The 21,164-nt window shown below is 54.4% G+C and overlaps 1 protein-coding gene across 3 annotated transcripts in view; it reads right to left on the bottom strand.

Annotated features, from left to right (window-relative positions):
• RBM33 (RNA binding motif protein 33) overlaps window positions 1-21,164 on the bottom strand; it is an 80,584-nt gene that overhangs the window by 13,334 nt on the left and 46,086 nt on the right. For all 3 annotated transcript variants that reach the window (XM_037049501.1, XM_037049502.1, XM_037049500.1), the window contains exons 10-14: window positions 19,121-19,253; window positions 18,399-18,742; window positions 16,994-17,272; window positions 14,834-15,121; window positions 11,435-12,040 (exon numbers count right to left, since the gene is read on the bottom strand). In XM_037049501.1, the coding sequence (XP_036905396.1) occupies window positions 11,435-12,040; window positions 14,834-15,121; window positions 16,994-17,272; window positions 18,399-18,742; window positions 19,121-19,253 (1,650 nt within the window). The remainder of the gene's footprint in view (window positions 1-11,434; window positions 12,041-14,833; window positions 15,122-16,993; window positions 17,273-18,398; window positions 18,743-19,120; window positions 19,254-21,164) is intronic.

Genomic DNA, 21,164 nt, shown 5'->3' with positions numbered 1-21,164 from the left:
AGCGAGTGCACATCAAGCTGCACCACTGACATCAGGACGCCGAGGGCAGCACACGGGCCCTCGGGCCACGCCCACCAGGCTCCAGCTGGGTCGGGGTGGCAGAGACCAGCCAGGAAGGACGAGTGGGCACCAGACAGCCAGACCTTGCCCGGCCAAGTTACATGATCTCGACAGGGATGGACGCTCGGAGGCGGACAGTCAGTGCAGAGTCACGAGCAGCACGCTCTGCGCTGACATACCCGGGGACCCAGCGGCCGGGGGTCAGCAACCCCCCCCCCGCGCAGACTGCTCTGCACTGCAGCGCTTTCCGGGAGGAGCGTGGTGACTTGGCCCAGAGGCAGCCCATACAGCTTGTCTGTTTCCCCCTGAACTTCTCTCTTGGAGACAGTTTAACGAAACACAGGGAAGGAACAGGGGCTGGAGCAAGATGGGTACAGGTAAGATTATTGCAAAAACCACCCCAGCTAATGGCACCTAAGAAAACAACGAGATTGAACAGTCACACAGAAGGGGAGGCTTGTGGCCATGGAAGCATGGGGAGATAGGCAAAGCCACCCCCTTCATGAGCTTGTAACTGAACAAAACTGTCCAAAACAAGCATTTCAGGACGCAGGACACAGAACAGCGAGTGCAGTGCACGCAGGGGAGCAAGGCAGGGCCCCCAGGGGCTGGTGAAAAGGCCGTCAATGGAGGCAGCAAGCTGGGTGAGGGGGGACCAGGAGGGCCCACAAAGCTGACATCCCTTGGCCAGAAATCCGAGAACCAGAGTGAGGAAATCTGGCAATGGGAGAGCTACCGAGGGCCTAGCTCGGGCCCCCCAGGCGGGGCCCCGGGGCTGGCAGGAGGCGAGAGCCTGGGGACTTTGAGCGCAGCTCCAACCTGCACAGACCGCCCGCCGCGGGACCCAGGGACCTGACCCAATCCTCCTGAGGGGCTGGCTGACCGCTAAGCCGCGTGGCGACAGGGCCAACCCCTGGGAAACCAGGCTGTGAAAGAAGAATAAATACTTTGACCTAAACGAAAATGAAAACACAGCATATCAAAACCCAGGGGATGCAACTACAGCAGTTATACCAGAAGGAAAAGACATGTAAAATCAGTAACTTGAGCTTTTATCTAAAGAAGCTAGGGGAAAAAATAGAAGGAAATAAATAGATCACAATGAAAGATAATGAAATAGTAAACAGAAAAATAGAGAAAAGTCAATGAAACCAAAAGTTGGATTTTTGAGACCAACAAAATTAATGACCCTTTAACTAAACTGACCAAGAAAACAGGACTTCCCCGATAACTGAAATCAGAAACAGGAAAGAGGTGATCAGAACTGGTGCTACAAAAATTAACAGGGGTATTATAAACAAATTTATACAAACAAATTAGACAATCTAAAACAATGACAAACTCCATAAAAGATACAAGATACCAAAACTGATTCAAGAAGAGACAAAGATGCCCCGGAAAGAAAAATCCAGGACCAAATATGGATTCGGATTCGGTGATTAACTCTCTCGACTGCTTCATGAAGAAAGACTGCCAGTCTTAGACGACACCTTCCAGAAAGCAGAGAGGGAAGGACATTCCCCCTCAACCCCGAGGCCGGTGTCACCCTGATCCCAGAGCCAGAAAAAGCCGTCAGAGGGAGAGGAAGCCACAGAAGAACACGCCTGTAGACACACACAGGAAGAGAAATCGCATCAGTGTCTTCACGCACTGACGCCGCAGCAACGAGAAAGGCCCGCACACCACAACCACGGAAGACACGTCCCAGGGCAGCAAGGCCGGGCAGCACTAGAGAGAGGGTCAGCTGGGCCCAGCTCGTTCCCTGAGAGTGGCCAGGACCAGTCCTACCGGGACAGGCAGAGCTCATCAGGACAGTGGCCAGACGGGTTGGGAGGGGCGGCAGTGGCCCCAACTGAGGGCCTCTCCCGAGAGCTCCTTCACACCGCAGGTGCAGGGCTGAGGGCTGTCTCCCAAGCCCATTCCCACCCCAATCACCTGGACAAGTGCGCACACCCGTCCCCAGGGCAGCTTTCCCACACCAGTGACCCTGGGCTCCGACCCAGAGCCGCCACCGTCGGGTCAGAAGCTCTGCGGCGGGACCCAGGCCCAGCTGCGCCAGACCCAGGCGCGCCCCCCCCCCCCGCCCGGCATTCTGTGACTCCGCCCCAGTGATGTGCATTACTGCTGCCCCCAGACACACTCTGGCTGCGAGTCAGCACCACCAGTGGCGGAGCCCCCCAGTGCAGTGAAGGCAGGCCCCCTGTGGGGGGAGGTGGTTCATGTGAGCAGGCTGCTGGCAGGCGCACCTGGAACTTCCTCCCAGGGGCTTTTATCAGAGGTGTGGTGGGTTCCCCAGTTGGGCAGTGATGACTTGTGCTAAGAGCACAATTATTCAATGGCTATGACATTTTCTACGCCAAAAAGTCAAACATTTTTAAGGATACATACAACAGGTCCCCATCTTCCTTAAGAGCCAGTGATCCATCACACAGTAATTCATCTAAAATCCTGCTGAAATTAGGTTCCCACAACATTCATAAATGCATGACGCCTGTGTTAAGTCACACGGTTCCGAAACCTTTCCCTCCCATGGGCTGACACGTCACAGCAGCCCCAAGGCCCCCCCACAGCGTGCTGACTGCTCCCCAGCGCCCAGGCTCCCCACCCGTGAGAGCCACGACCCAGCCCCCAGCTGCGCCTGCACCCTCAGCTCTCTGGGGGAGCCTCCCATTTTATGGGGCTCCCTGGAAGCCCACCTGACAAGGTGAGAGTTCAAGGCCACCTGGCACCTCATGCTATCTCGTAAACATCCTCAGAAACCTGTTGTTCAGACCCCGGTTGGTCCATTTTGCTCACCAAGCTACCCCAGCTGACACAGGCAGCGTGAGGCTGCGAGGCTACGGGCTGTCTACGCACCAGCACGCAGCGCACTCTGGATGCGGAGTGGCGCCATGCGTGCCGGCAGAGCCCCGCCAAGCCCGGGCCCGATGTCAGACCTCGGCAGGACTGGGAGGGATGAAAACCACCAGGCAAGAGAAGGGCCCCGTGGGAAGCTGCCTGCAGACCCTGCTCAGGAAGATTAGGGTCTGGGGACGGCTTATCTGGCACAAAAGGATGCAGCCTGCACCCAGCACCCAGCTCTAGCCCATCACACTCTAATACCCCAACCGCAGGTTTTTGCGCTTAAAAACCCCGATCTGAAGAACCACCGAGTCCTAACCTCCCTTGGTTGGCCCTGCTTTCCCTCCTATTCCCGCTAACAAACCCTGCTCTCCTTAGCTCAGCTTCTTGAGCGACGCTGACCTAACACCCGAGGGCACAGGCAGTGCCAACGGGCACAGTCATGGCTGCTACACCTGGGGCCAAGGCCGTGGAGGCCGGCCTCTGGCCTCACCCGAGCTCCGTGCTGCCCTGTGGAGGCAGGCCCGTGAGCGGATGCGGGCGGCCTGAAGGCAGGGGTCCACGCGGACTGTGGACTGGAGGGAGCCCCTGTGTGACCGGAGCCGGAGGCAGGCTCCCTGGAAAGCCAACGGCCACTTACACAGAAGGGCCTGCACCAGCCCCAGGGACCGCTGTGGGCCCATCTGAAGGTACTCAGTGAGCACAGGTGTTTGCGTGACACATGCGCAACACCAACGACTTTCAAACTGGGAACTAAGAACATAAATAAATACGCAGTAAAGAAACACCCCAAAGAAAAATTTTCTTCATCAGTATTTTGAATAACTGTGGTCCTTTATATCTGACCATATCCATGTCAGATATGAATCCTAAAAAAAAAATAAGTCCTAAACTTTTATTTTCCTTTCAAGAAAAGTTGACTCTTTCATACAGGTGTGACCCCCATTTAGAGTTCAGAAATACAGGATAAGAGGACTTGTGGCCAAGATGGAGGCGAAGGCAGTCACACACTGCCCCCTCCCACGACCAAAAGACAAATTTAAAAACAAAAAACAACCAGAACTGCCAGAAAACCAAAACTGTAGGGAAGACCAACAACCAAGAAAGTAAAGGAGAAACACCCACCCAGACCAGTACCGGTGGAGATGGGCAGCCAGAGGACCGAGCCGCCCCACAGTCCCGCACACAAACCGGGAGGAACAACGGGGGAGCCAGACAGACACACAGCCCAGGGCCCAGCGCAGGGAAATACAGCCTCAAACCACTGACTGAAAACACTGTGGGGGCTGAGGCAGCAGCAGGAGAAACTCCCAGCCTCACAGGAGAGTCGGCTGGAGAGACCCACAGGCTCCTAGAACATGCACAAACCACCCACCCAGGAATCAGTTTGCTTGTGGGAAGCGGGGGAAGTGACTGAAATTCGGCCAAGAGCGGAGCAAGCGGCACTGTTCCCTCTGGGACCCCTCCCCGACAGACAGCGCCACAAGGTGGAGACATGGGCTGCCCCACCCTGGTGAACACCTAAGGCTCCGCCCCTTACTGTGTAACAGGTATGCCAAAGGAAAAAAAAGGCCCAAATGAAAGAACAGATGAAAGCTCCAGAAAAAATACAACTAAGCAATGAAGAGACAGCCAACCTATCAGCTGCAGAGTTCAAAACACTGGTGATCAGGATGCTCACAGAATTGTTTGTGTATGGTCTCGAAATAGAGGAAAAAGTAAGGTTATGGGAAGTGAACTAAAGGGAAATGTACAGGGAATCAACAGTGAAGGTAAGGAAACTGCACCTCAAATCAAGGGTCTGGAGCACAAGGAAGAAAGAAACATTCAACCAAAACAGAATGAGGAAACAAGAATTCAAAAAACATGAGGAGAGGCTTAGGAACCTCTGGAACAACATTAAATGCTCAAACATCCGAATCATAGGGGTCCCAGAAGGAGAAGAAGAAGAGCAAGAAATTGAAAACTTACCTGAAAACATAATGAACAACTTCCCCAATCTGGTGAAGAAAATAGACTTCCAGGAAATCCAGGAAGCTCAGAGAGTCCCAAAGAGGTTGGACTCAAGGAGGAACACACCAAGGCACATCATAAGTACATTAGCCAAGATTAAATATAAGAAGAAAATCTTAAAAGCAGCACAAGAAAAGGAGACAGTCACCTACAAAGGAGTTCCCATAAGGCTGTCAACGGATTTCTCAAAAGAAACCTTACAGGCAAGAAGGGGCTGGAAAGAAGTATTCCAAGTCATGAAATCCAAAGACCTACATCCAAGATTGCTCTATCCAGCAAAGCTTTCATTTAGAATGGAAGGACAGATAAAGTACTTCTCAGATAAGGTCAAGTTCAAGGACTCCATCATCACCAAGCCCTTATTATATGAAATGCTAAAGGGACTACTATAAGAAAAAGAAGATAAAAAACTATGATCAGTAAAATGACAACAAACTCACAACTACCAACAACTGAACCTAAAAACAAAAACAACCAACTAAGCAAACCACAGAACAGGAACAGAGTCACAGAAATGCAGATCCCAGGGAGGGTCATCGGCAGGGGAGGGGAGGGAGAGAATGGGGAAGAGGCTCAGGGGCTAAGCCGCATGGATGGCAGGTACAAAATGGAGAGGGGGAGGTGAAGAATGGTACGGGAGACGAGAAACCACAGAAGTTATACGCATGACCCGTGGACATGAACGTAGGGGAATGATGGTGGGTGAGGGGGGTGGTACAGGGCAGAGGGGCATAAAGGGGAGAAAAAAATGGGACAACTGTAATAGCATAATAAATAAAAAATATATATATATATATTTTAGATTTTATTTATCTTAGAGGGGAAGGGAAGGAGAGAGAGAGAAATATCAATGTCTCGTTGCCTCTCATTCGTCCCCTGCCAGGAACCGGGAACCGGGAACTGGCCTGCAACCCAGGCATGTGCCCTGACTGGGAATCGAACCGAGATCGTGTGGTTCACAGGCATGCGCTCAATCCACTGAGCTCCACCAGCCAGGGCAATAAAATATATTTCTAAAAAATAAAATAAAGTTCAGAAACACAAGTATCACGAAGTGCGTCTCCACACTTTTTGGGGCTGCCAAAGCTGTGCGCCCTCCAGAGCTGAAAATGGCCCACCGAAGTCCACAGCAGGCGTCTCTCCATGGCCCTGCAGGGGTCCTCCCCTCTGACCAGGAGAGAATTTCACCACCACTCAACGCACCCTGCTCCAGGGAGGGCAGAGGAGCCAGCGTCTGTCTCATGTCTGCACTATAACCACCCCTCAGCCCTCCACAGGACAAACGTGGTCGCCCTCACTTTAGGAAGGAAAGCCCCAGGCCCTGGTCACACTGGAAGAGTTGGGCACGTGGTCCCCTGGGAACAGAAGGTCTACCCATCACTCAGCTGAATTAAATGAGGGACAACCATAATAATGTGCTTCTGCGTTTTGCTGAAAACCACGTGGAGCACTCAAGGCTTAACTGTAAGCAACAAATCATTTCGTTTTCTAACAAAAACAAAGCTTCCCCTCCCCAGTTGAGAGAACAATTCTTGCTTTTCGAATTGGCACAAGGAAAAGCCAGTTCTCAGGAGAAATGTTAAATTCCAGGGTCGCTGCAGACAACACCAGGAAGAGTCAGAAGGCGCTCCTTGCGAGGTGTGGCCGAGGACAGACTGCCGTGCCCACTCAGAGAGACCCCCCAGCACACACGCCTCCCGGAGGCCCTCTAGAACTCGGGCACAGAGTCGGGGCACCGGGAGATGCGAGCCCAGAACACTGTCCATTCGGATCAGGGACTTCAGACCCTGTTTTCTGAAGGTAAGGGGACAAAACGGCAGGTGAAATTCTGGTGCGAAAGCCACAAGGCCACTCTGAGATGCCTTCCTTGGACAGCAGAGGTCACTGCCAAATTCATTCCACGATGGGGCACTTGGATGCTAAAATGTCTTTCACACCCTCCAAAACAGATGAGAAAAAAAATAAATTGACCAAACTGAACTACCGAATTTTTCGGACTGTAAGGTGCACCGGACCATAAGACGCACCTAGGTTTTAGAGGTAGAAAATAGGAAAAGAAAATTTGAAGTAAAAAATGTGGTAAAATATTTAATAACATAAATAACATACCCCATACTCCACCCCCAACAGCGAGCCAGGTAAGCTGCATTCGGACTGTAAGACACATTCCCCTTTCCTCCCACATTTGGGGAGGGGGGTGCATCTTATAGCCCCAAAACGTGTTATTTTTGTTGGTTCTTTTGCAGATGATTATCTTTTATAAAAATGTGCCTTTGGACTAGTTTTTCTTAAGTATAAAGGTAGTAACTGAGTTAAGAAGCATTAGGGAATACTTTTTATCAGCTTAATCTTTACAAAAATGTGGTTTGTGGCCACCAACATTAGCAGGACAAATTTATTTATAACAAATGGCTTAAATGTACAGATAAAAAGGCCTATTGATACCGCCAGGGCATCTTGCAATTTGACGGATCAAATCTTATTTTCATTCTTAAAGCCCAGGAAGAAGAGATATCGCTGACTCGCCTTCACTGGTGAGCGAACTGATTAATCCCTCTCTATAGAAATCTCAGCTCTTGATTACACCTATCAGACGCTCAGAAGCATTATGCTAACTGACAACACTCTGACAAATTCCCCAACCGTCTTCTCAGCCTTTGTGGCCCTGCTAGCTTGTATTAACCCTGATGAAAAATTAATTTTCCTTATCTTTTTCTAAACCCCAAAGTCCAAATCCGCCAAACTGGCAACTCTTTCTGTAAAGGTATTATGAAAACCTCCAAAAGATTAATTGCATGTCTTCAGGTGACATTAAATTAATTTCTGTGCCATGACAGACACTTGATACTCACACTGAGAGGACAGATAACATTGTCAGGACACGCAGAAGGACGGTGGCTGGGGTCCCAGGCAGCCCCCTGTGAATTCCCCTCCGACAGGCCTGCTGCCCTGTCTCGGTCTCCGCGGTCGCCACACACGCAGGCTCCCCCCCCCCCCACCCAACCTCGCCCTGTCACCTTTCAAAGCACACTCGGAATCGGGACAGCGAATGACAGGCGTGCTGTGCAAGGCCCCCCACGTGAGCACACAGAGGCCCAGAGGACAGCAGCAGCGTGGGCCCGTTCTCTGCGGCCAACTATCCCAGCCTGTGGCAAGTGTGCCGGCGTGTCAACAATGTCCATCGAGAAAGCTCCTGTCACATTCTGGGAATGGGCGCAGGGGTGACGGAAACCTGGCCACCCAGTTTGGCCCGTCACACCACCCTTCCGCCCTCCGAACCCTCCCCGGCGCACCCTCCGCTCGCTCACAGCTGCTAGGGCTGGCCAGCACAGCGGGCTTAACCACCCTTGTTAGAAGTTTTCTGAATCGGCTCGCACAGCTCTGTACTCTCACTGGGAACAGAGTGTTATCTTAAATCTAGGAAAAAGTCACACGGGGGAGAAGCAGCAGCAATAGTAACTGTTACCAACCACGGCCGGGAGCACAGCGTTCGGAAGCCTTGCTCAGCCACGCCACGGGGCAGCAGTCAGGTGACCCGGACTCCCAGCACCAGGGCTCGGAGTCGCCCTTACCCACCCCCCACCCCACCCCCACCAGCAGGAGGGAGCAGCCCTCCTGCGGACGCTGTGAGCACATGGGAGCCCTGGGCGCACAGCGGCTGCTGCCGTGACCCCCGGACCGCGTGGGAACCCCAATGTGTGGAAAGGCCTCAGGAGCACTCTGAAAGGAAAACGGGCACCTGTGAGGAGCTGTCTGCATGGGAGAAGGCTGCGCTCACTCGGCCCTCACAGCAACCTGAGGGTCCCCATTCAGACTGGAGACTGAGGCCCAGAACAGTTAAAGGACTGCTGGGGGCCCCGAGGACAACAACAGACAGCCATCCGCAGGCTTCCTCCTCCAAAGCCACGGTCTCCACATGCCCCGCCCCAAACAGGGGTTCCCGAGGGACGCACAACAGGCGGAGCTCAACAGAAGCCCCTGGAGAGGGAAGAGTGACTAGGAGCTGTGAACCCAGACAACCATGGTCCTGTGACGGTGAGAACCAACACCAAGAAAGGAGCCACAGGAAGTCCTTTGTGACACACTCACTGCGACCCAGAGGAGGGATGATGAGGGTAAGACAATGCCAAGTCAAGGACCAGCAGGGCAAGGGTAGACTCCAAGCGCTGCCAGGGGACTCAGGCTGCTTCGCTTTCAGAAAACCCCAGCGCACAAAACCCAAAGATCACTCATCTGGTGCTCAGTAACACAGCGGGACAGACAGGACAGGCCTCGGGACTGCCGCACTGTCACCTCCCGGGTCGCAGAATGGAGAGAGAACAGCGAGGAAGCTGTGAGGCCGCTCCGGCTCTTGCAGAAGTCAGAGTCCAGAGGACAGCTACCTTGACTGCACCCCCAGCAGGGCCTGGCTCTGTCCCCTACCCCTGCCCCAGAAGGGTGCCAATGCAGAGGGCACTGTGATCAGCAGCCTCAGAACCATGTGGGGGGGGGGGGCCCTGCAAAGCGGACCCCAGCACTAATCTCCCTGAGAACCTCATAAAGACGGTACAGAGTGTCATGGTGCAAGCAGGGGGGAATACAGGCCACCTATTAATATTTCAAATCACAGTGAATGGAGTTGAGAAAAAGCAGATTCAAGTAAAACACAATTATGGGTCTTACTGAATACAGAATTTCCAATTCATATTATTGTTGGGGACCACTCTGCCTGGTTTCAGGAATTACAACTGCTTCCCACGGCTAAGTAAGGCTGAGTGCGCGACCTCCGGAACGCGAGACACGGGAGACAAAGCTTGTCTCTGGCAGCAAATGCTGCCTCAGCTTCCTTCCCTGCCCCCCCAGCGTGGTCGATGTTGATGACGGGTGAGGCTCCTCACAGCGGGGGGCAACCTAAGCCAGACACGATCACTTGCGAGGCCATCATGGAAGGACTCAGGGGGCTGCCACAAAGAGGGAGCGATGGACCCTCGCCTCCTGGCTATTCTGTCATAGCCCGAGTCCCCATGTCCTGTGGGAGAAGCGCTTCCTGGCTCTAATCCACTTAAGCCTGAAAACCTGATGGGGAGGGGTGCAGCTCCTTGTCTTATTAGAGGGTATCTGGGGTAATCAGGCATAAGAAAGAATTCCTAAGAATCCTGTGAAACCTGCTTTGCTAAGAGTGCTTTCACTCATATGTTAAGGGTCCGAGCAGTAAACGAGTCTGTCTCCCAAAGTTTCTGCAACCCCCTTTCCTGACAGACACTGACTCAGACTAAGCCCTCAGATTTCTTTGAAATGTTCTCTATTGTTTGATCCTTGCCACCCTGTATTCCTCTGTATTACAACCCAATAAAAGTCCCTGGAGGAAGGGGCTCCTGGCCTTTTTCCTCTAAGACATTGGCCGCCTCTCCACCCCACGCAGATCGTGTCTTGGTAGTGTTACTTTCATCCATGGCAAACAGAGGGACTTGAGGGCAAAGTTGCCCCCACATACTATCCCATTACGAATTTTCTTACAGCGTGTGGAAAACTACCATATTTCGTTGTGTATACTGCACACTTTTTTGCCTGAATTTTTGAAGGAAAGACAGGATGCACATTACACGTGGGTAGTACTAGTTCTGTATCTACATAAATGTTTCTAATTCTTTTATTTATGCTTCCGTGTTGTAAGTGTAACTCCAGAAAGCAGTAACGACATCCACATGCAAAATAATACCCTGGAATACAATGATCGGTTTTGTTTCTAAATATAAATAAATAAAAACTGAATAAAAAAATTCACCGGCTTTCTTCCCTGAAAGTCTAGGCCAAAAACGTGGGCGTGCACCACGCACGGGAGCACCTCACACAAGACGCGGCGCTTTGGAGCGGGCGGACCTGCGGACGGCAGGGCGGAGCACCGTGCCCAGTGGGCGGCGCCCGAGGGCTGCCCCCCCCCCCCAGGAGGGCCCACGGGCTGCCGGCTGGGGTCCATTCAGTCACCACCACCAGCCAGCTCCTGTGCTCGCTCAGCTCACAGACGGGTGCACGAGCCAGGAGCCCTGGGACGGAGGACGCTCACACGGGCTGTCCAGCACGTGCTTCAGAAGTCCTTGTGGTCACAGCGCCAGCGGCCCCTTCTGTAAGGAGCACGCACCCCACTCGTGCCTCCTGATGGGACCACCTGCCAGACCAGCGCGCCCTCCCTTCGTGCCCCAGGGCTCACTGTACCTAAAGCTACACAACAAAGTACTTGCTCTGTGGAGGAAGCAAAGGAAATTTTATGCTTCAAACACACTGGACAACCTCCACACGCCGTCTGCAGAAAGAAGCTGATGTTGACAACGGTCTACACCAGGGGGCGCCACGTGGTCATCCAACAAGACCCAAAGACCACTGGGTGCTGCAGCAGCAGATCCCAGACAGAGGGCAGACCCGCCATCTAGGGGGCTGTGTGGGAGCACCCCGACCCCCCTCCGCTCCACGCCCACTCTGGGGACAAGGGCACTCGAAGAGAAAGGCGCAGAGACCCCAGAGGGGCAGTGACGGCCCCACTTACCCCGCCTGGCAACTTAATCACCCTGACTTTGGAGCTGATGTGAGGCCCGTCTCCGCCACCGCTGTTGGCCCGGTGCATGACAGTCCTCTTGGCGCTGGGCTTGGCGTCCGGGGGCCGGCCCTGGAGGGCCGTCCCTCGGGCAGTCTGTGCCGGGGGCAACGCGTCCCCGTCCGCAGGCTGTACCTGCAGGACTTTGTGTCTCAAGTGCTTCAGTGGTTTCACTGCCTGTCCCGGGTACGGCACGCTAGCACCAGACGGCACGAAGTTGGGCGTTTTGGGCTGAAAGTTCGAAGGAGCAGCATCCTGGCTCTTCACAAGAAGCCTGTTTTTCACACTCTGCCGGACTTGAGCACCAGGGAAGGGCAGCAAGGGGTTCCCGTTGGTGGGCAACGGGGACTGCGCCAGCGGCTGCTCCTCCTGCTCCGGAGGGGCCGCGGGGGCGCAGAGTTGCTGCTGCTGCGCCAGCCGCTCCAGCAGTTCCTTCTTCCGGGCCCCGGCCTGCTGCTGCCGGCGCAGCTCCTTCTGCTTCAGGATCTCCTCCCGCAGGCGCTTCTGCTCCTCGATCTTTAAGCGGTACAGCCTCGTCTCCTCATCCTCCTCGGGGAACTGGAAGACAGAACGCACACCGCTTACTGGGCAGCGCCAGGCAAGGCAAGGCAGCCGTTCCCGTCATTTCTACAAACTCCGAAAAAGCAAAGTTCTCAAACCTTTCGTTCAAAATTTGAAAGACACTCTTCCGGATCTGCTTACAGACTTTAAGTCCTTCCACTGGGGAGGGAAAAAAATTACACAACTAAAGCTAATTTGGAAAATCTTATCAGAATATTAAAAAGTAAAAAGATGTGTATTTCCATTCATTTACATATCTGAAAACAATTAAACCACTCGTTTAAGATAGGAAAATATGCTCCGAGTGGAAGTGGCCACAGCAGGGGCCACGCTGTCACACAGGCTTTGTCTGGCTCTGCTCTGACGGGCCGACAAAAGGTGGGTATAAATGACCTGAAAGGGCCTGATTAGAACTATTGATTTTTTGTACAGATTTTCAGCCTGATCTCAAACTCATTTGTCACAGAATAATTGGTTGTAATGAACAGCACAAGTCAATCTCTCTGACCTTGAACTCACGTACTCTCTTCAGAATCAAAGCGCTGCCAATGGCAGTGCTGGAATATTAATGGTACATAAAAAAAGCTTAATAGCCCCAACCATTCTAAAATCTATCAAAAAAACCCTCCAAAAGTCCTACAACTTTCATCAAAACCATGAAATCAGGAAAGTTTATTAAAAGTTAAGCATTTGTTAAAAATTGCAGTAATTTTCTTTAAAAGCAACCACAGCTACACTCGATCCACAGATCCTTCACAAATGAATGCAGTAGAATTTAATCTAACCAGAGGTCAGATGTTAATAAACCTCAAGAACTGGGAATTAAGACCATAATGTAGCTGAAGACCTTGCTGGTGCCCCCGGAGCCTGTGCCCTTGACCTACAGGACAGAGTGTGACCCTCACCGGGGCCTGCGTGTCATTTTAGAAGCACTTCCGACCAAGTCGGCCATCTCGCTGCAAGATCAAGGACAGACACGGAACGGCACATCCGCAGGCAGATGAGGGGCAGCAGGCGGGTGCGACGCAAGGACAGTGGTCCCACAGTGTGGGGCCAGGGTGCTGGGTATGGCAGGAGAATGGCCTGCTGGGGAGCAGAGATGTGCCCCAGCCCCCGAGAAGGGGCTAAAGCGTGTCCCACAGCAGAGGTGGGGGGACCGGTGAACAGGTTTGTCCTCAACTGTGTCAGTACCAACGGGGTGAACATAAGAAAATCAACTACAAGAAAAATTGAAGATATTTAGAGGTAAAAGAGTTTTACTCTTGGTGCATATTCCATGTGCACAGAAAACCGAAAGCCAACAAAGGAAGACGGAGCGCAGGCACGGCCTCCTGCAAGTCCCTTCACGCACAAAGCGCCCGGCCAGCGAGACCGCCACCGCAGAGCCTGCTGAGGGAGCAGAGGCATCTCTGTATCCACTGCCCCAATCGAGTCTGAGTCCACGTTGTTTTTTCATATATTGTTTTACAACCAAAGGCCACCCTTCTCTAGGAAGAGCTGGACCCTGTACTCACACTTCTGATTGGTAACGTGCCACGACCACTACCACAGTCCATGAGAAAACGGACTCCCTGCAAACCTGACCGATCAGAAGACAACACCAGTGCCGCGCGGTCTCTGTGTGACTAACAGAACGCGACCTGCCTCTGTCTCTGTCACAGGGAACTCCTCGTGCCACTGTTCTTTTACAGGAAGGGCACTCACGACACTCATCCATCCCAGTCTACGTGAACTTCATCAGCACCCCGTCCCAGGCGCACACCGCCAACGGTGAAGTAAACCAAGGCTGTGAGCAGTGGAGTGACGAGCTCAGGGTCACGGTGCTGGCGGAGGTGGGTCACTCCGAGGGCACCTCCCCCGTGCCGTGCGGCATCAGCACCCACAATGCGAGCTGTGGCCCGTGGCCGTCTCTGTGCGCCTGGGCAGCAGCCCGGGACTAAACCTTGACCGCAGAGAAGCCTCAGACCAGCACAGCCATCTCTTTTCCGGGAAACCAGTGGCCCCAATGGGTCTGTCTCAGCCAGATCCCAATGACACTGAACAGGAGCCCACTACAAAGTTCACGGCCAGCACTGTACTAATGCTGCGCCAGCCCAGCCAAAACATTGGCAAGTGGCAGAAACTCATTCAAGGTGCAAATAAGATCTCAAGTGGAAACCATGTCATACCGACTCTTATTTACCATTTAGTCTTACGACGTTTACCCCTATTTAAAAATCAGTAATAATGTAACAACTCAGAATGCCCCTCCAAAAGCTCCAGCAGTCTCGTCTCCTCGTTATGCACCGTGTAAACCCAGGAAAAGTCACAGGAATGTCAACGCTGTGTATCGGGGATAAGCTCCCTGCAGCCCACGGCCCACGCCCAGCCCGGCACCGGTTCCTGTCACGCAGTGTCACTGAGCACAGCCACGCCCGCAACCTCCGAGGTGTCCCCATAGCTGCACAGGATGCAGCTGGGTGTGATAGGAAACAGTCCACACTCTCCCGTCTGCAGCCCTCACTGCCTGGGCCCCAAGGCCCACGCACACAGCCTCCCGGGCACGCAGCTCTAGCCGCGTCAGTGCACGGGCACCACCGTGCTGGTGCTGGTGCTGGTGCCGGTGCTGATGCCAGTGAGGGGAGAGCGCATGTCTGCAAGCACGGCCAGGAGGCCGCGAGGAAGGCCCAGCGGGGACTCGGGGGAAAGACTCTGCGAGTGGCCCGCTGGGTCGGAGCGACGCAGGAGGCGCAGGTGGGTTATGAGGCTTCCTGTCTGAGCCAAGCACCCACTCTAATGACAACGCCCTACCTCCAGCTCCGCTTTCGCTTCTTCCTTAGGTTGTCCCCCGGGGCTTCCGGGCTTCGCCTTCGAGTCCGTCTTCCCCTGTGTGTTCCTGGGCCCCGGCCCGGACCTCGTGGGTGGCGGCGTGCTGCTGGTCGGCTTCCCGTGAGAGGCAGGCGTGGAGGCGCAGCGGCCACTGCTCATCTCCATGACGTGGGAGGGCGCTATGGGCAACTCGCGTAGGTTGCTGTTCCTGGGAGCAGTCGGCTGCAGCTGCTGCAGCGGCCGTTTGCTGACATTCTGAGACGTTGTGTTCTATCGCAACAAGAAAGAGACTCCAGTTACCACGGGAAGCTTGGGAGGAGGACCGCAGACAGGCTCGTCACTAGATACAGCATTTAAAACCCATTCCAGCTAGTTAGTGACTTCTCTTCGGGGCAGACACGCCTCCCTCTCATCGACACCGCTGGCCCCCGCTCCATGCAGAAAAGCACGCCCCGCAGTGAGGACCGGGATGGCCAAGGGCACTCACTCCCCACAGACAGACAGGCTCTGCTGTGTGGGGCTGGCACAGCGGACAGAGCCAGCAGAGGGCGCTGCCTGCAGCGAGGCAGCAGCAGCAATTGCACCGGGTCCTCTGCACGGGCGCGCGCGCGTGCGCGGTGGGTGGCACGGCACCAAGTGCAAGGTCCGGGTCCTCAGAGAAGCCACTCCCTGAGGAGGAAGATGCCCGCAAGTTCATCCGAGAGGAGACACTTGGTCATGTTCATCCCTGGGATTTTTCTTAACCCTCTCCCGAGGATACGTTCACTGATTGTGCGGAGGAGGGAAAGGGGAAGGCAGAGAAACAGAAACATTAACGGGAGAGAGAAACACTGGCTGGTTACCTCCCGTATGTGACCGGCCCGGGGAGCGAACTGGCAAACTTCTGGTGAACGGGACGACACTCCATCCCACTGAGCCACGGGCCGCGGCCACCCCCGGGATACTAACAGAGACCCAACACCTGGGGGAGCCCACAGACGTGCGATGGGGACTGGACCTCTCCAATCCCTCCCAGGGGCCGACCTGTCGGGAGACGAGGCCGGGCGTGCCATCTGCCATCGCTCCAACAAAGTGAGACCTAGGGACGACCGCCACCTTCCCAGGCCTGGACATCCTTCCTGATGTCTTATCCCCCTCTGGCCCCAATGTTACTTTAAGAAAGAAGTGAGAAAACTTGAGATTGAAAGTAACTGAGTGACGTGCCTGAAGCTCAAAGTCACAAAGGGTAGCACTGAGAGGAGAACCTAGGTCGCCTCACAGCCTAGAAGGCCACCCATTACATGGGCTCCTTACCAAGGGTTACTTCACGGAGCATAAGGCAGGGAGAGTGACTACTGCCTCCTGTTGCTGAAGCGACACACTGCCCAGCCTGCTTCCGTTCGTGACCAGCCCCCCACTTGCCTGCGGGCCCCGTGAGCACAGCAGCCTCGCAGGTCTGCGTGCTGGCACTCTCCTGAGGAAACCGGGGGGCCCCGGGGCCTGAAGGCGCCCAGCAGCAGAGGGTTTTCAGCGCCTGCCCCGAGCTCCTTCACTGACCCACCCAGAGCCCAAGGAGGTGGAGACCGTCTGTGAATCAAAGAGTGAGTCACCAGCGCCTGCCGGGTAGCTCTGTTGGTTAAGAGCGTCATCCCACCACCAAAAGGCTGCAGGTTCGATTCCCGGTCAGGGCACATACCTGAGTTGTGGGTTCAAGCCCCAATCAGGGTGCACACAAGAAGCAACAAACTAATGTTGCTCTTTCTCTTTTCCACTCTCTCTTAAAAGCAACAACTGCAGTCTCAAGTGAGGATAAAAAAAACTAAGCCACCAGCAATGGCACAGGGGTGTGACCAATACCCGGCCCTGTTTTCTGAAGTCCCATGTCTGTCAAACACCACTCTCACCACTGCAGGAACATGCAGGTACACGAAAGCCAGATGCGGGACACGCCACGCGGGCAGAGTCGCAGAGGCCTCGGGGAGGGGACTCACGTCCGTGGACAGGAAGACCAACTTCCTAAGCAGCTTTTGAACACGCAGCCACCGCAGGACCACGCACTGCATTTGTCTCGTTAGTTAACTCCGAGCTGGAAGCTACCCCAGCCCACAGCTCTGCGACCCAAAAGGCACCACTGGCAGAAGGCCGGGACAGGCAGACACTCACATGCCGCAGCCCCTGGCGCTGGGGGCACTGCGTCCGACCGCTGTTCTGCTGGGGCGGTGCCGTCTGCACGTGAGGCCTGAACTGGGGCTGTGCCACGGGCATCAGCGGAGGAGGGGGCACGGACAGGTGGTGGTGGTGCTGGTGCGGCTGCGGCTGGTGAGGAGGTTGGTGCTGTGGCTGGGGGGGCGGCGGGTGCTGCGGGGGCGGCTGCAGCGGGGGCTGCTGCTGGGGCTGCGGTGGTGGCTGGTGCGGAGGGGGCAGCGGGGGATGCAGGGGTCCCTTTGGTGCCAAAAGAAAGAGAAACAACGGTTCATAAACGCATACACTTGTTACATTCCAATTCAGCCACTTCTTTACACATCCCAACTCCAGAAAGAAATTTCAAGTGCCTAATGGCCCCTTAGGTGTTCTGATGAAGGTAGTCTCCTATTTGACCTTGGTTGCTTTAACCCCAAAGTCCCAAGGCTCTGCCCTAGGGACGTGACTAAGGACGCAGGCAGAACCTCTAGGAGGGCTCCCGCAGCACCGGGTCTCAGAACGTGTGGACACAGTTACGCTGTAAAAGCGGCCTGCGCAGGTTTGTGGTGCAGTGACAGGTGACACCCTGACTCACAGGAGCACCACCGCCATCACCACAGGTGCACGTGGTCCCCAACTGGCAGGATCCCACCTCAGGCCACCGCAGAGCAGCACGCTGTGGACGGGTGCTCTGAACAGACTGGGAGACGCAAGCGCCCAGGGTTAGTGGGCGACTGTCTCAGGTGTGGGGCTCATTTAATTTCCTAAGTACTTGTCTCTTCTGGAACCCTTCTGTCATGAGGATGCAGTCACTGTGTCATTTCCGATCACAAGAGACCACTCTACCTATTCTCACACCCCGAACAGCCACCGCTCTCCCGCCACGTGACACCCCCCCGCGTGGCCCACGTGGCTGGCTGCAGCTCACCGCCGTTCTCACGGCCACAGTGAGCATCAAGTGCAAGGGCAGCGCGTTCTGTGAGGAGAGGTCGGGGATGGAGGCAGCCAGCCGCAGAGGGAACTCAACGCACCCACCAGGAGGACTGGACGGCACCCCTTCCTCCACAAGCAACCTTCCCCACGTAGTATCAAAACATGTCCTAATTATATGAGCAGTATAGCCACTAATACAATTTTAAAATCTGAAACTGAGTTTTTTCATGTCCCCGAAACGGACAACTTTCCCACTTCTCCTGTGACTGAGGAAATAAACAGCACTGTCCACAGAGCCGTCTGCAGGAAACAGTGCGTGTGGGACCAGCGGCCTTACTCTTCGGGCGGCCCGCACACTCAGCAGGCAAGAGTAAAAACGTGAGGCTGCGTCTTCGGAAGCACGAGGCGCACAGCCGTGGCACACCCCGCCCCCAGGAGGCCCCGCCCCACTTACCTGCATGGCAGGCTGGGCATGGGCGGGCAGGAACGGCTGTCCCGGGCCCGGCAGGAAGGGCTGCCGGGGGGGAATGAAAGGCCGCGTGGCCGCGGACCCTGGCTGGCTGAAGTGAAGAAGGCCCACGGGACCCGGGGGCTGCAGGGCGGGCCTCACAGGCCGGTCCCGGGGGAACACAGGCTGCTGTCCCTGCTGACTGAACGCTGGTCCGGGCTGAGGGAATGGTAAAGGGCTGGGCGCGGCCACAGGGTGACTGTTGCTGAGAAGTGTGGGGGGGGGTGGCGGCGGCGGGGGGCTGCGCTGCTCCAGAAAGAGATGACTCGGGAAGCGAGGGTCACCTGAAACTGAAAGGCACCGGGACGTCAGCCCCTGGCTGCACAGGAGGTGCACGTTCAGGAAGGGCGGCGACACACCCTCCTCCTACGGAAAAGCTTCAGGTGGTGGCAGGCGCGAGTGTCCGCAAAGAGCCCTCGGCCTCCCCTCCACTTCTCAGTGGCTTCACCGGTCATTTTCTCTAGCTGATTTACTCCTTTGCGGGAGGAGGTGTTCGCATGTCAGCTCCCAGTCCCGTCCAGCTTTAGCACTGGACTTGACGGGAGGAGTGCGGGGACACACAAGCCGACACCCTGAGCAAAGTCCCGAGCGGGAGCTACATGCGGTTACAACGGGCGAGCCTGGCACCTCGCCTGCCCGCTTGGCCATCACTCCACGCCATTCCTTACCTCCTAGGAAGAAGGGGTCTCGGTCCTGGGGCGGGGGTGGCGCCCTCCACTGGTCTTGAAGAGGGAGCCGAGGGGGCTGGCTGAAGTGGCTGGGAACAGGTCCAGGGGTGTGCTGCGGGAACTCCGGAGGGCCCTGCCGCACAGCAGGGAAAGGGGGTGGAGGCAGAAAAATGACCCTCAGGATTCTGAGTTCTCCCCCGAGAACATGGCGGGACTCACCCCCACGGCCCCTCCACGCACATGTGCACACGTCACCCAGTGACTCCGCCACACGAGAGTCACACATCAAAGCACAGCCTCTAAACACTGACTCCGCATTTCCGAATGTCCACAGCCCCTCGAGACCACTTTGAAGCTTACTGAGATCCGCGCAATTACTGACCTTCGTCCACATTAATCTGAAAGGGGAAATGTCTACTTTTGCTGTTCTTGACACTGATCTCAAACATGTTATTCTTTGCTACCTTTGTAACACAACCAAAAGCTACAACTGTGAACCTACTTTACTTTAAAAGAAGAAATAGAGCCCTGACCAGTGTAGCTCAGTGGACTGAGCATTGGCCTGCGAACCAAAGGGTCACTGGTTCGATTCCCAGTCAGGCCACAGGCCTAGGTTGGGAGTCAGGTCCCCAGTAGGGGGCAGCACTCAAGAGACAAACACACATTGATGTTTCTCTCCCTCTCTGTCCCTCCCTTCCCCTCTCTAAAAATAAGTAAATAAAATCTTTTTAAAAAATGACTCTCTGCCCTGGCTGGTGTAGCTCAGCAGAGTGAGCTCGGGCCTGTGAACCAGACGATCTCAGTTCGATTCCCAGTCAGGGCACATGCCTGGGCTGCAGGCCAGTTCCCAGCAGGGGACTCACGAGAGGCAACCACACATTGATATTTCTCCCCTTCTCACCTTCCCTTCCTCTCTAAAGATAAACAAATAAAATCTTTTAAAAAAATGACTCTCTTACAGACAGCATATAGTTGGATCTTACAGAAAAAAAATTTATAGTAAAACAAAAATCAATCTCTGATAAAACAGAATATGAAATGTTTAAGAAACCACATTACTAATAAAGGAATATTACACAGTTAAATTGCACTGGATAGAAAAATTTAAACTCTTACAGAGTAACATTTTTTAGTACCTAAATGTTACAAAGTAGACTGTATAAATAAAACTAAAATCGTTTCATTTTTCAGTTGGCCTTTCAAGAATTCAAAGGTTTAAAAACACACATTTGCTTAAGAAAGCCTCCCGTTTTTGTAGGCAGATAAAGGCCTCACAATTCTTTTCCCTTCCCCAGAAAGAATTCATTAATTTTACACATCATCAAAATAACTTTTATTTAATAATACCTCATTCTTTGAAGCTCAGCTATTTTTATTTCTCAACTTTTAAAAACCACACTGTTCCCATAAAATTCTAATGCATTTTGCCATTTTATTCCTAATACAATGAGCTGTCCCTCTAACTGTGACATCGGTGTATAACGCTGCACATACTTGTGCAAACCGCACCCGCCTTCCCACTCTAAGGCTGTGCTCTGCCCATGGCGTTGCACAAGTGGTGCAAAAGGAACGCAAGGGTGAACACGGTCCTGTAAGCCCTGCCGCCATGACGCTGAAGAAACTGGGTTTCAGCACGAACATCCACACAGACAGGCCTCAGGCCTCCGCGACACGCGCTCGGCCTCCGCGTGCTCCTGCAGGTGGGAGTGCGGAAACTCTCCCCTCGCCCACGCCTGGCAGCGGGGACCAAGCGCATCAGTGAACATACTACCAAAGCAGGAACGCCAGGAACTAAGAGGTGGGAGACGTGTGAGTGAGACTGCGGTGTGCAATCGTGTTCCTTTCTTGGAAAGCTCCTCCAGCCTGGCAATTGTATGCACTTCCTCACAGTAACGGAGACCAGACCGGACGCTTCCACCTGGACGGCCTGCCCACTCTGCGTTTGCACCGCAGTAGCCCCACGCCGGGACACACGCTTCGAACGGTGTGGCCTCGCACGCTGCCCCTCAGCAGGTGCACCAGGTGCTCAGCCACTGGCCTTCTT

This window comes from Sturnira hondurensis, unplaced genomic scaffold, assembly GCF_014824575.4.
Source record: "Sturnira hondurensis isolate 20B ecotype Veracruz unplaced genomic scaffold, ASM1482457v3 Scaffold0006496, whole genome shotgun sequence".
Lineage (NCBI taxonomy): Eukaryota > Metazoa > Chordata > Mammalia > Chiroptera > Phyllostomidae > Sturnira > Sturnira hondurensis.
Note: the sequence above shows the minus strand (reverse complement) of the source record. Positions and strands in the feature narration are given on the sequence as shown.